The sequence below is a fragment of the Bemisia tabaci genome, chromosome 3 (genome assembly GCF_918797505.1).
Source record: "Bemisia tabaci chromosome 3, PGI_BMITA_v3".
NCBI classification, from domain to species: Eukaryota; Metazoa; Arthropoda; class Insecta; order Hemiptera; family Aleyrodidae; genus Bemisia; species Bemisia tabaci.
Window position 1 is genome coordinate 44,317,543 of NC_092795.1, and position 15,969 is coordinate 44,333,511.

At 35.9% G+C, this 15,969-nt stretch overlaps 1 protein-coding gene across 1 annotated transcript; it reads right to left on the bottom strand.

The window, feature by feature from the left end:
- Nucleotides 1-4,087: 4,087 nt before the first annotated feature.
- On the bottom strand, nt 4,088-15,886 carry LOC109030606 (gamma-tubulin complex component 2). The gene is given in 14 exon segments (XM_072297597.1): nt 4,088-5,288; nt 5,661-5,830; nt 6,791-6,934; nt 7,164-7,338; nt 8,113-8,287; nt 8,636-8,657; nt 8,660-8,891; nt 9,593-10,112; nt 10,380-10,384; nt 10,627-11,065; nt 12,385-12,547; nt 13,061-13,226; nt 13,534-13,701; nt 14,511-15,886. Coding segments are annotated over 14 exon segments (2,535 nt in total). The 5' UTR covers nt 14,564-15,886; the 3' UTR covers nt 4,088-5,185.
- Between the last annotated feature and the right edge of the window lie 83 nt (nt 15,887-15,969).

Consider the following 15,969-nt stretch of genomic DNA (forward strand, 5'->3'; position numbering starts at 1 on the left):
CACGATTTTATCGAACCAAAAATTGCGATATGTAGCGATGTAATCGCCATGCATCGCGAGTTTAATGCGATAGTAACACAATATATTGCTACCGATATAATCGAAATAACCAACCGATAAAATCGCTATTTATCGTAATTTTTGCTACTTGAGTTACTACATCCAAAATGATTTTCCTCGAAAAGAGCACCCGATTAGCCGTAAAACTATATGTAAATACGGCGCAATAGTGCGTCTGAGCATGACCGGATTTACCTACTTGCCGCCCATGGGCCGCCTGTATATTTTGCCACCCTCCTCTCATTCATTTTGAAACATCAATAAAAACCATCAAGTGAACGTGCCGGAGGGAAAAGGGTGCATAAGACGCGTTCACTCGTGTTGCATACATTTTTTCCGTATGCCCTGTCAACACTACTAGCAAAGGTTCACGGAACTTTGCGCGAAATTTCAATTCCGTAAACCTATCTCTGTGGGGACAAGGCCTTTCATTTGTAAGAAATGAACTAAAAAATTAAGAAAGAACAAACATAAATGTGGTTTAGTAATTTTAACTTCCGCCGCCGTGCCGCGCTGACGACACTGTGTTAGGCGCAATGCGTGAAGTATTCATGTACTCTTGTAGGCACTGTGCGTTTCGCGCAGCCCCGACCGCTGTTGACCGTACTGTGTTTGACGCAATGCGTGAAGTATTCATGCAGTCTCGTAGGCGCTAATATGTGTTACATGCCGACCGCCGCGTCGAGGGCTTCTCCTTATCATCTCAAGTCCTTGTCATCATTTCTCTTTGAGCCGCGCCGCTCCAGGCCAAATTACGTGTTTGGTTTCTCTCTTAACTCAACTAATTAGAGGTGCGCAGTCTTTTGTATCACCGAAATAATAAAAAATTAGAAATTAATGAACTCTCAGGAAATGAGAGATTTTGTCACCTTTTCTTGTATGTAATTTTTTTCTGAATCCGATTTTTTTTGTACCTGCATTTAAAAAAATTGCAAAATTTGCCGCCCCCTAATTTTGCCGCCATGGGCCGCGGCCAATGTGGCCACCCCCTTAATCTGGCCCTGCCGGTCTGAGTAAATTTCTCGTTGCGATATGCAAATGAAACTACATTTCGAGTCATTTCATATTTAGGTACATTTACTTACAGCGTCCGCCATTTTTGGGTCCTGGGGGGCTCCATTCAGCCAAAGGTGGCTAGGCCAATCAGAGGTGGAAACCGAAGTGGCCATACTCTCCCTATTAAGGTACTCTATCTAGGTGTTCAGGGAGTTGCGTGACTCCAACTCTGGGAAAAGAGACCCTCCACAAGTATCTTGGCCAAGGTGGAAGCTTTCACTTTCGGGACTTCAACATTCAACTGTTGACCTATCTACTTGGTTGTATTGGGAGATTCGTTTTGCAAACTTACCTACGTGTGAGAAACTTGTTTGGCTAATGACATCAGTCAAAGCTCATCTTCCACCAAGAAGGTAAGTCAACAACCGAAAAAAAAGTGATGACTGTTGCTCCTTTACGGGGCCAGATTTAGGGGATGGCCAAGTGGGCCGCGGCCCATGGCGGAAAATTTAGGGGGCGGCAAATTTTGCAATTTTTTTAATGTAGGTAACAAAAAAAGAGAGAAAAAAATCGGATTCAAAAAATAAATTACCAACGAGAAAAGGCGACAAAAGCTCTCATTTCCTGAGAGTAAAAGTATAGAAATTTCTAATTTTGTCGTCTTTCGGTGATACAAGAGACAAACGGCTTTAATTAGTCGAGTTAAGAGAGAAACCAAACACGCAATTTAACCTGGAACAGAGCGGCGCGGCGCGGCGGTCGGCATGAAACGCATAGCGCCTACGAGACTGCATGAATATACTTCACGCATTGCGTCAAACACAGTGCGGTCAGCAGCGGTCGGCGTGAAGCGCATAGCGCCTACAAGACTGCATGAATACTTCACGCATTGCGTCAAACACAGAGCGGTCAGTTCATAATTTCTTTCATAATTTTGTTCTTTCATAATTTTTTCGTTCATTTCTTATAAATGCATGTGTTTGACGCAATGCGTGAAGCGTTCCTACAGTCAAATATAGGCGCCGTGCGTTTCACACCGGAAGACCTTGTTCACATAGAGAGAGGTTCATGGAACTTAACTTTCGCGCAAAGTTCCGTGAACTTTTGCTAGTAATGTTGACAGGACTTCGCAAAAAATGTGTCTAACACGAGTAAACGCGTCTTATGCACCCCTCCTCGCTCCACGTTCACCTGATGGTTTTTATTGATGTTTCAAAACAATAAGAAGGGGCGGCAAAATACAGGCGGCCCATGGGCGGCAAGTAGGTGAATACGGCCCTGCTCGCTTGTAATTGTCCATAAGGAAGTGTTGAATCCCCAAAAGTGAAAGCTTCCACCTGTCGTCAAGAGACCAGTGGAGGGTCTCTTTTCTCTCCTTCAACTCTCCTGAGGGATCATGGAAGGACCGGGCACTGCGGCGATTAAGCGTCGCTAATGGTTAACAAAGTTACAACGAGTACTTCTGTTCTTACAAAGAAACCCCTCTAACAATTTAAAGCGTCGATTCCAAATTGTGAGCTCTGGGATATTAGGGGCTTACAGTCACAAGAGAATCTGGCACAAACGATATAAAACTACATATATTAGAAATCGGCTTTTCAAACTGACTTTCCGCTCTTTATGGAAAATCCCATAAATATTTGACGGACCGAATCCACGGGCACCTGGGCCAAAATCGCGATGTATTTTTGACTGAGACGTGATACTAAAACGGTCTATATTCTAATATAATGATCTGCAAAGGAAAAACTATTTCGATGAGGTACCATGAAGCCTATTTCCATTTAAATCTTCCGTCACATTCATACGGCGCAATGATACAACTATTTGAACTCTCCGGAATGCGTGAGGTATCAAGCCGCATTTGAAGGCGTTTTCAAATCAGCCAAGTTCCGATACCCGGATTATCGTTTTGCATAGTTCATATTCTTTTGTTCTATTCCGTGCCACTTGTTTATTTTTATTCCTCGTAGCAAAACCGCCCATTTGCAAATACAATTCTAGCTGAAGCGCACTTCAGCTATGCATTCACCACTGCAAAAATTTCAGAGGAAATCGACAAGCCCAGAGTGCATGGGGGCTATTTCCATTTAAATCTTCCGTCACATTCTTACGGAGCAAGTATACAACTACTTGAACTCTCCGGAATGCGTGAGGTATCACGCCGCATTTGAAGGCGTTTTCAAAACAGCCAAGTTCCGATACCCGGATTATCTTTTTTTATCTATATTATATTGCTGCAAGCAAAATCTTGGAGGCACTATTTCTGACGAACTGCCGGACCGATAAGGATGATCTTTACATGTATGTCATCCGCGGTAGATGTAGATGTGCAAAAAATTGTGAAACCCCGAAATTTTAATGTTGTAGAGCTTTTAAAGCTCATGGCACTTAAGTCCAATGTTAATAGCGTGAGAGATATGTCGTTTCCACTAGAAACGTCAAGGTGTGGAATTCTACCTGAATGACTCGAATAAACAATAAAATAAAGTGGGTTGAAAATGACAAAGATTTTAAGAGACATTCATTTGAATAGTTTAGTATTTACTTGTAGGAACATTTGCCTGCAATCGAAAAGCTTTTAGAGAGGTTTCATGCGAGAATAAAAACAATTTTCGATAAAAGGTAGTATTTATGTAAAAAGAACATTCATTTAAGTTCGGATGCTCAGCAATCACTTTATTGGTACCTTCAATAGTACGTACTATGGTGAGTACCATTAATAGGTTATTGATTAAAATTACTTTGAACATATCTGGTAATTACTCACTTTTAACAAACAGAGCTTCTCCAGTTCACAAATACTTTTAGAATATTTATAATTATTTTTCCCATTGAAAGGTTCAGAATTTAAAAAAAAAAACCTGAAATTTTCAAAAGCTTACATGATTGCTCATTAACATTCATGCAGACAAACATGTGAGGACAAGTATTATTGCTATCAGTAAAGAATTCTGTCCTTAGTTGATAGCCAAAAAAAACAGCTAATACTATAAGCATCAAAAGGAAAGGATGAAAAGTAATAAGAATCTTCAATTCTGCTACTTTGTAATGAAGTGCACAATACTCTTTGTCTTTTCAGGAAAAGTTTAACATTTGAAACATGCTTTGTCTACACAATAAGTTTGAGGTAAGTAGACTAGAATGAAATAAGACTGCCACATGACATTAGGAATTTCAATAAAATTAGTAGAAAATAAAGTTGAGGTTGTAGTTAACCGAAGACTAAATTCTCTATAGATACATGTATTTTTAAACTGAAACTTTTATGCTGAAATTTTGTCCAAAAGATTGAAGAGCAGTTTTCTACGCAAAAAGAGCTCTCGAGAAATAACTTCTATTCCTGACAAAATGTTCATGGGTCATAGAATACCTCCCTGTACAGTCAGAAGACGTAATTCGCCTTTCTAAGGTAACTGTACATGAAAAATCTGGAAAACTCACTTCCACCATGTGTCTAGAGTAAAACTGAAAACTATAAAATCCATTCTATCTTTTTTTTCTCTATCTCTTTTTTATCAATTACTTTTCAACTCTGGAAAAATTCCTAAACTTTGCTTAAAAAAAATGCGATTTCAATTCTTTGCAAAACAACTTGTCAATAAACTTAGTCCAAAGCTATGATTAAAAACTACAGCAGTAAAAGCATCACTGGTTGTACAAAAAAAATTGGTAACTTACCATTTGTAAAGAATGATCATTTTGCAATTTGACATAAAGACTGAAAAAAGGAGATAAGAAACAACCCACATTTTAGAGAAAAGTTGGTTGAGAATGGTTTCGACTTCAGTTATGAGTGTACATCGCCTCTGTTTGAAAATTCAAAGTTGATTGAAAATATTTAGTTCACGGAGATAGGTTAAAGTTAATTGTTTCAACTGAATCTAAACGAGGTATTTTGAGTTAGGGAGAATAAAACTAAAAACCTCTTTTTTTCGGTTTCAACTTTCAATGTGGGCAAATTCCTCCCTACTGAACTCAGCCTTCCTGTACTTTAACTACAATAAATACATTCTGAAACTAGAGATAAGTTGTCCTTACACTTCCTTAAAAAAGAGAGAGCAAAACGAGAATTATTCACCTTTAGGGCATTCTTGGAATACAAATTTCCAGTAAACAGGTTACCTTCTTAAATAAGTGAGGGAAAACTACTACTGATCACACTTTCTGTTCGACTGACTGAATATGTTGAAGTTGTGCTCTTGTTGGTATTACTGATACCTTCCATCCACCTATTAGGAAGAAACAAATAAATAAATTAACAAAAAATTTGAGGACAAATAAAAAAAATTTTGAGGACATTTTAACAAAGGAGTTAGGGATTTAGACCATCTTCGCTCCTCTTTTGTGAGATTTACTTCTACTTTCCCAAAATAAATCTTGTCTTTTCATAGTCTAAAAACACAGTTCACAAAGTTTACTCACACATTTTAAAGTTCCAAATCGTGTTTTTAGAGAAAGGAAAGTCTCTCTGTAGATAATTTTTGCCTGCTTCTTTCCTCAAGACAGCCTTAATTGAGATATTGTACCTTAGAACTTGCTGTGACAAAGAATTAAAATACATTTACAACTGATAGATTGAATAAAAACTGTCTGCAACATACCTTGAAACTATTCCAGAAATTTTTGAGAACTGCTTTTCTTTGCTAGATCTATCAATTAAATTGAAAAAGTTGAGAAGAATTTCAGTAAAAGAAAAATCAATATTTTCAACAGTTTCGTCGAAAGTCTCCAAGGTCTCTGGAGTCAAAGTGTCAACTGAATAATGCTGCTCCTGAACAGAGGAAAAATAAATGTGATTAAAATTAAACGATATGCACATCAAGGAAAATATAAACTTGCAGAGAAAGGACTCTAAAATCACCTTCATTAAGGACAAACTTGTTCATAGTATCTAGATCACTTGGAAGTGACATGATTTCAAAAATGATTTAATTCTGCATAAAAATATTTTTTCATTGATTACATAGATTTCCAAATAAACTATGTCATGGGAAAATTTGCCTGAGAGATCTAATCCATCATGTGACCCTCTAAAAATGGTTTGAAATAACTTGACTTCAGGATTGTACCAGTCCTCAGGCCTTCTGCTTTTTTCCTCAATAATATTTGGCAAAATTATCTCTTGTCCCACTCACTATCCTCAGATATTTGAAGGTCAGATTCATCTAATACGGTTCCAGCAAAGTTACATCAATTTGGAGGCACTTTACCTACTTTTTAACTGCTGATAATTTTGAAGAAAACTCCAGATCAATTATCTTTTGATGCAATTTTATGAAGTAAATCATAAAGTCCAACTGAAAAAATTGGTTTCTGAGGTGTTAAGAAGATTAGGAAGCTGGATCCTCCAAATTTGATGAAAAACTATATTGACAAAGAAAGAGCCAAACCATGTATCGTCATTAGATACAATGAACAAAATTTTGTGTGATATTCCGTTGTTCCTCCGGCAAGTTTGGCACAAAAAAGTCAGGTAGTATTCTTTCGAAAAAATAAAGAAAAAATGTAAATGTATTTATGAGAGGAGATTTTTAAAAACTGCAATTGATATCTGTGGTATGGCACTTTTTTCATTAGGCGGAGAAATTTCTTTGGCTCAATAGATTTTACCAGTTTAAAAGTCCAAAATCTTCGGTATGATCAAAGTTTCCTCTGCTAAGACAAGATATAAATATCTTTTATCTTTAGAAGGACTTAAAAAAAGAGCTTAAATTGGTGACTCTCAACTTACCAGCATAAAATCACAGAATTCTTCACATTTTGACATCATAAGCTTTAAATTTTCTAAAAGAGCAACGTTTGTGAGCATACAATCACTCACAGATTTTTCAAGGTACTGCGAATGTAACTCCAAGACATGATCAATATCTTTTGCCTGCAAAAAAGAGCGAAGAATACAAAAAAATTAAAATCAAACAGAATTTCAGTTAAAAACTTTGGATTTAAAACTTACAACTGCAATTTATTTAGCACTTATTGGTGCAAACAACATTTCAAGAGGATAAATCATTTGTCAGTTGGATTCTTACATTGACAAGACCCAACTCATCCAAATGATTACCTGAAATTAGAAATATAAGCAAATTAAACGTGTATGCACATACCTTTTTCAGTTCCATCATGAACAAGTTGAAGTTTGGTTCAATAATTTCTTCAGTGATGTAAAATGCGAAGTTCTGGATGCAGAATAACATTCTTTGACGCAGTGAAAATGCTTTCTGATAGCCTTGACGTCCTTCCGCATCCAACTGCTTTATGTTTTTGTCACAAAGCCATACCCTGGGAAAAAAAATTAGAACTGAAAAACAACCGATGATGAAAAATGTATACGAACTGAATGGAATTCTTTCAAGAATAAGTTCTTTGCAACATTAATAGTTTCGTCTTTTTGAAATGTGTACCACACCACACAAATAATTACAATAATTATTCATTCCTTACAGTAAAATATGTGTACCCATTTGAAAGGTGCTTCTACTGAAGATATAAGGTGAGGAAAAGAACTAAGGTACATACTATTTAAATACTATTAAATACAGTACTAATTAAATATTCATTACTAATAAAAATTCAAAAGATATTTATACACATACATACACCATATAAGCCTTAACAACTAACACGTAAAATCTCTTCATGAATGTTATTCCACCATCCTTTCATGTGACGTCTCCTTTGCCTTCGGTTCAAAACTTGTTTGGGCAATCTCTTCTTTGACATTCTTTCGACATGTCCCTATCACACTCAACTGCCTGAGCAAGATGCATGCACGGTATTACTTTCAGCCCTCACCACCTAGCCAATTCTTTAATTACGGGCACAGTCCCTTTTTGAACTACTGGCAGACTGCTGCCATAAATCCATTTTAATTGCCCCCAACATATTTTGCGTTCACTTCATCAGGGCTGCACTTCACAATCATAGAGCACCATACTTTTCCCGATGACTTCGTACGTTCGGTGCTTGCTTATCTTTGAAACGTTCTGACCCCAAGCAAAAATAAATATAGAATCAGTTCATTAAACATAGATAGGAGAAATTAATTTGGAATACCTGCACAGCTGCCTTTCACAATGTTTGCAAATGAGAAGTAGCCTAAAAATCATCTGATAAAAAGCCAAAACCCTTTGATTGAAAACTAATGACATTGGCCATTTGACACTTAGTCCAAGTGAGAATGCTTCTAGCCCAGTTTGACATTTCTCCTCCTCCTTTAAGTACCGGAATTCTGAAATTTTGAAGTTGAAATATAAAAAACATTCATCAAATCATGCTGGAAAGTTTTATTTTTATTTAGAGAAAAAATATATTTAGTGCCTTCATTTAGACGTTGTCTGTTTTATGTAACAAGAAAGAAACCAAAACTTGTATTTGAAATTCTCAGGATAGAACTACTTCCTCAGAAAAAATACCTTGACCAACACTCATTCAGTGATCATTCTTTTTTTTAGTAGGAGTCGTTTGGGAAGTTTCAACAAAACATTTTAACCAGCTCCCATTTTATAGGAAAACTTCAATATAGCCTAATATGAATATTACATGCTTGAAAATATAGTTCTAAAATGCTGCTACTTACCCATTTCTTTTGGAGTGCTGATGTTAAGTATTTTTGACATGTGGAAATAAAACTGGCAAGGATGTAGCACCATACAGATGTCATCCTTATACGGATCGATTTTGCCACTGAACACATTCGAATTGCCAAATCTAGAAGAACTTCTAATCGGTTGGGGACAACATCATCAATTAACTTCTGTAACTCCGCTTCGCAGGACTCCATTAAAAGCATCAAGAAATCTCCTTGTTCAAGCATGAAATACCGCTTCATTGTTCTGAAATAAGAGAAATTATCATCAAACACTTAGTATGATTTTGTTGGGTGGAACGATGAGGATAGGAATTTCTTCAACTCAAAATGATAAGGACACAGTAAACAGGGAACAAGTATTTTCAAGTCCACCAGAAAGTGACTTGATCAAAGAAAAGAAAAATAGGAATTCGTCAACTATTTTCTACAATGTCTCAGGCAAAATGAGACATACTGTCTCCAATTTAAAAAACTACAAAGGATCTCTTAGGCTGAACAGAGGCCTTCACCTAATATTTCTTTTCATTCTATGAAATCTATGAAATACAAATGAAATGAAAATTTCTTTATCTATGAAATTAATTAGAGTTTTATTATCACATGAGTTAAGCAATGCAATAATGAGGTGCTACATAAGGTACAAAGTAAAGCCCTCCTTTATGTTTCTTCTCCAAAATTTTACATAAAATATGATTCACGCAATAGGAAGTTTGAAAATCTACTCCTTGAGAAGATTTAAGTAAGTAGGTACGCATTCATTAATCTTAGTCAAAATTCGGAAATAAAATGATGTCATCAGTGTAATTTGTTCCATTTGATCAGTGATAAGCGTACATGCTGATACCTTACTTTAGATTCATACCTTGTCTTGTGGGGCATTGCTTGCAAGACATAATTTTCTATGTAAAAAGACTCACAATAGTGGGAGCAAAATACAATACTAACCTGAATCTGTTGACAAGATCATACTCCTCCATGATCAGTTTTAGCAGGGCACTACTAGAAAATTCATAGGCTCTGTCGATGGCATCTAGATAACTTTTATTCACAGGATCGTAACTCAAGTTTTCCATTGGCGGTGGGAACATTTCTTTGATCTTCTTGTTCTTGCACAGCCTTATAACATTTAGATACTTCCCTGAGCGAAGAATCTTCTCGCCAACTTTCTCAAGAAATCCAGGGACGTACATTTTTCGAATCATGTAGCGCTTGGCCCAATACTCATCACTGCACTCTCCTTTGACAAGGAATGATGAACTTTCAATCACAACATTATCTTCTATCATGAACTCATTGAATGGGTCGAAAACACGACCTTTATTGATCCACTTATCGAGAGACTCAAAGAATGGAACAGAGGCACTCTTCAACAGGTATTGACAAGTTTGAGATGCTTTGAGGTCCGCAGCGGTTTGAATAGATTCTTGATACAGAATGCTCAATGTTCGACCCCGAAGGCCTTTGACTGGAAAAGACAAAGAAACAGCAGCATTAATTAAGAGGAGATTGGCGTTCTTTTAAAACCTTCTCTTTAGTTGATGCTGAATGATGCATCGATTTGCTTAGGATCTAAAATGATGAAATTAATATGTGTGAGCTCTTGGGATAAAGATTCAAAAGAAAAAGAAAATTGAATCTTTCCTGGATGAAGGGATTGGCTTCAGTGGCCCAATTATTGAAACTGTATCAGCACAACAAGACTAGGCAAGATTAGATATAGCCTCATCTTCACCCTGTCTGAAAAAAAGAGTTCACATAAATGAGGACCAGTTTCACAACTCTCTCTCTCTGAAGCTCTGTGATACCTAACTGCCATGATCCCTATCCTCCCTCAGCCCTTCAGGACATTGGAACTTCCTCATTCCTTCATGATAACAGAACAAATTCAAAAGATTAAAACACGATTACCAGTTGAATTTGTCAAGTATACTAAACAGAACCTCTGTTGGTTCTAAAAGATAAGGATCTAACATGCTTACTTGAAACTCACCTTCCCTATAGATTGGGCAATTTTTGACAAAATCATGACCGAATGTGTAACTGGATATGCATAGCACCACAACTTTTCCAACTTTAAGTCATGCTGCCTGTGCAGGTTTTCCATTTGAATGACGAAAATTTTATAATCAGACATAAGTGAAGTTATTGCTGCAGCAAGGGCCTGATTAATGCGTCCTGAGTTCAGCGCCTGTTTTTCTAGTAAAAAATGTGCGATGACAGAGTAATGTGCTGCCACTGGTAAAATCTGAACAAGGAGGTTTTTTAGAAGAACATCTGTGTTGGGTGGAAATGAGAAAGTAGGCAGCTCATAAGGCACCGAAGGTGGCTCAACAGTAATATATTTTCCATTGCACCCCAACATGAGGGATAACATGTCATCAACTAAATAATAATCTTGTGTGGATTGTGGCACTCCATCTGAAAGGAAAGGATTTGAAGAAAATTAGCTCATGGACAAGAGAGAAAATTTTAAGAAGTATTGGATACTTTTTAAATCTATAGAATAAAATTACATTGATACGTTTCAAAGATCTACTCATTCATCTTGTTGATGAAATTACTAATATCAAGTACATGATTGGATCTCAGTTAAAGGAAAAAACCAGATTTGTCGTCCTTGATTCGTCAATTTTAGTTGGCGATTTCATTTCCTCTCTTTGAGCTGGAGACAAGCTCGAGTTTCATACTTTGGGTACACTCATTTGTCAATTATATAAATTAAACTCTAAGTCCACTCATTTTTTACAGAAAAAGACATTTTTTTGAAGCTGCATACTCCTTCTATAGCTATATCACTGATGATATCAGAGATAAGGTTAAAGATAAAGTTGAAGCAGCTCCGAAACAATTATCCTTTCTGTAAAAAGCAAGTAGGCTTGGAGTTTAAGTAATTGTAGAATTGACGATTCAGTGTGCCCATTGTTTTAAAAGCTTATTGTTTAGAAAGATCTATTTTCATCCACAAGCATACTTTACAGCTAAATTTTTGAGGGTGGATATCAAGCTAATGGAAAAAAATGGGTATGCAATCACTAATTTTATTAATAGAGATTTAATTTTTAGCTATTAATGCTGTAATTATGCAGATGTTATTTAAGGTTTATTTACATATTTTCTTCTTATTGCTGATGCATTTCAGTTCTTTTCCCATCATTAAGGCACAATAAGTCATAAAAAAAGAAAAAAATATTGAAATATAATCACTAGTTTTGTCATTTTTCACGATTTTGCTTGTGGTTTTTTTAATTTTATCCAATATAACAAGTTCATCAAGTCCTTGACAAATCATAGGACCAGAAAAAATTTGATGTGCACTCTTATCCTGATTAATATCTCATTATTTTTTTATACTAGCAAGAACTAAATGAATGATCTAGATTATTTCATGAAGAATGATTTCAGTAAAAAGAAAAAACAAGTGGCTAAAAATGTATTGGTTCAATTCATGGGAATCCAATCACTGGTCTGATCAACTCATTTTTGAGTCAAGAATAAACCAGTGGGTAAGAATTAAAAGTACCTCAAGATATGACACCTCGTAAAAATTTCATGTGGAACCCATGAACCACGTTAAGAGACTTTAGGTTACATGAGGAACTAGCTTCCATGGTCTCTGCTAAAACCACTGAATTCAAACTAGGTAACGAAGAAAAAAAGGATACATAATTTACTGTTGTCAAAACAAAAACAAATTCAACCAAATTATAAGGAAAATAAAAATTGAAACTTTTTACTACCTAATGGAAGAGAAGGATACAGGACATCTGAGTTGTAAATGAAATCTTGGGACAGAAACGGGCGCCTTCTGGATACATTTGCAAGATTTGCAGTAGCTTCTCCCTCCTTAGAATGGATTTTGGTAGTTATTTTATCAACAACTTTTACTAATTTACTTTGTATCTGCACAAGAAACAATGGCAAACACATTATAAACTAAAGGGTACATAATTTTAGGAGGCAAATCAGCAACAAAAAAAAAATTATGGTCATTTCCACAATGAACTGTCAACAGTAGGAGAGAGCATAATCAAAAGGCACTGACTTAGGCATGAGAAATACACTATCTTGCTCCTGAAGACATCTGAGTTACAAGGAAAGATAAAAAGGTTAGAAAAAAAATGAGCTATTCATTTGATGAGACTTGTTTAATATGTACTAAGACTCAGAGACTGTACTGAGTTTCATGTAAAAGATTACTGAATATATTCCTATATCTATAATTATTTACGGTGACTTGATGACCTCCATTTTGCATAATACACAATTTAAAAAGGGGAATATCCCAATAAAGCTTCCTTCATGCAGGTATCTCCTGTGCCTTTGTTCTGGTAAATAAATTGTTTTTGTATGAGAGTTTTCTAAGAGCCGCAAAGCAGTCACTTGTAAAAAAAAGATAAGAAAATTTTAAGATACCTTCAAAGCCTCATCAATAGTCGAGGGTTCAGGAACTCCTGTTGAAATAGTATTAGATGCTTTCTTCCGAGATTGGTTTAGGGCTCGCCGTGCTAAAACTGCTGATAATTTTTTGTCTTGCTTGATGTGATGTAAGAGCTCTATGTATTTTGGTAAGACATCTAATCTGAAAAATCAAGAGAAAAACAATATAAGGCGCCTGGGAAAAGTAAATTTGTGGTTGCTTCAGACTGATTTCAAAGTACCATTCGAATTAGAAAACAGTATCTTCTTCAAAAGAAATAAAGGAAAGTGGATTCTAATGTCCACCATCTAGAACCTGCACAATATTGTCTGAATTTAACTCTCCAGTCATGGTGGAGGGAAACAAACATGGATGAAGGGACTGCAGCAAAGCATTATGAGAAAAAAAAGTCTTGCTTCAAAATAACGCTTTTAGTTTCATGGCAACTACATTTACAAAAATGACTTACTTCTTTTCTTGCAGATCGCTGTATTTGCTAGAGAACTGGTCCCTTGAAGTTTCCGGAGCAGAATCCTTCAGTTCATTAAAGCACTTGTCTACAGAAGTGGGTCTGTTTGCAAAGTCTGCATCGAGTGCTGTGAGTTTTTCAATGAAATGTTCAGGGGAGGCAGGAGCCCTACAAAAATACAAAAATCCATAAATCAAGTTGCAAAGAATTTCCTAGAGCTGAATTTTGAACTGGCATAATGCAAAATAATGATTTCCTTCTATGATTATTTTCCCCGTAGAGGTTTAACAAGTCATGCTCACAAAATAAATGATCTGACTTGCCTACTTACTCAAATTCACCATTCATAATCATACTTTAATGGAGATGAATGATTTTCTCATGGTGTCATTCACTAAATCATATTTTAATGGAAAAGGATGATTTTCTTGTAGTGTGATTCTAAAAGGCATCTGAAATGAGTATTCATGCTTCAAGACTTAAGAGACCCTGCGCAGTCTAAAAGATGTGCGCTCCACCTCACCAAAAATGTATCAAATAGCATGAATTTATAGAGGTTCACAGCTAAACAGCCTAAAATGATTTCATTCACATCATACGTGCATGACTGAGAGGCCATTGCATTGTGGACTGTTTCACAAAATAAGAGGATTTTTCAAAAACTTGAGATTTGAAGACAGGCTTGCGAAGGGACTGTCAGACAATTTGTTTTTAATCAAGGACAGTGACATTAGCTGACTGCTCTGATTTTGGAAGAATCATACGGATTGAGTGAGGCAAATGCTGAGATTCTTCGAGTGTTACCTGATAGGGGAGCATATCGAACATTAGTGTTATCCTGCACAAGAAGAGCATACCATCGGCTCCCTACTTAGTAAACGCCTGTCTATCAGAAAAATAAGAGTGACTTGACTTCATCTACAGCATGATAAATAAACAAAATCGAGGTATATATGACAAGAATAAATTGCACTTACTCGCAAACATCGATCAATTCTCTGACTAACTTCTGAAGTTTAAATTCACTCATCTTGAAGCTGAGGATGTAAACTGAATTTAGCACTATGTTAACTCCATTGAACTCAGACTAAAAATATTAAAATTAAGGGTTACGTATTTCTTTTTTAAGGGCACATTAAATTTATTTCACATTATAGAATTTAGTATGTATTCACGGATTGAAGCAATTCAGATTCAGATTCAACCTGGACTTCCTCTGTTGACTTGACTACAGTACACACATAACCTACAAATAGCAACAAAAACAAAAACAAAGAAGGCGCCATACAGTACAGTACACCAACTACCAAATATTCTTGAGTGCCCGTCAATATATTTTTTCTGGTCATTGTTCGTTATTTTCGTGAAGAATCAAAATAAATGCAATATTTATTTCAACATAATCTTTATTAAATGAATTTCAAAAGCATACTACGATAACAGTGTGATATTTTTACAACAAGCAAGGTTCAAGCTGGCAACCGGCAACACAGTGGATTAGATTTTGGTGCCAGGCCAGCACTGCAAAATAACCCGTTCGCGGTAAGTATGAAAAACCCAAAGATCCATGTTTAACTTTCGGACTTACAACTGTTCAAACTTCTGACATGAGTTGCATAGGTATTTCAAAGGAGTATTGGGAGGAAAATCAGAAATCTGTGGTAGCTGATCAGTAAAAAAGGTGTAATTCGAATGCTATATGAGGCCATAATGTGATAAGATGGGCAAACTTAGCATCTTCAGTGCTTGCTCCGTAGAAGTTTAAAAGAATAGCGTAATGAGCACAAAGCATCCTAAAGCCAGTTGCAAATAGTTTAACTCGATTTCTCCTTAAAAGTCAGCAATGATTTGAATATTTTTACAATTTTTTTAAATCTTTAAAAAAAGGAGCGAAATAGAACAAGATAAAAATCGAAATATTTTATTTATATTATGAGCATTTAAATGCTAAGAATTTTCTTTGGAAAAAAAATTTCATGAATGGGAAGATGCAACATTTCATTGATAAACTTTCTTACAGTGCATAGGTACTGAGGTAGATAACCACTATTAACTTGACTCTTCATGGAGGAGATAGAAACTATTTGATATTAGAATCCTGAATCTCTCACAAGTTATACTTCTTGAATATACGAAATTTAGTGGGAGGGGACAGCAGAGAGAGCCTGCATGAATTTAAATCTTATAAAATAATAAAAAATAAAAGAACAGGAAATCAAGAGAAATGCGCATGGACGAGAAAAATTAATGAGTTTGACACGTCAGACTTCTCTGGGAGTCAAAATCAGATGGAAAGCAAATCATGTTTCTGTAAGTAAATTGGATGTCCATTTAAGCAGGTAGGATTGAAGTACCTACTTAATCGCAGACACGGCGATAGCCATTAGTATAGACTTTAGGGTGAAAAATGAATTCAATATCCTGTATACTGCATCA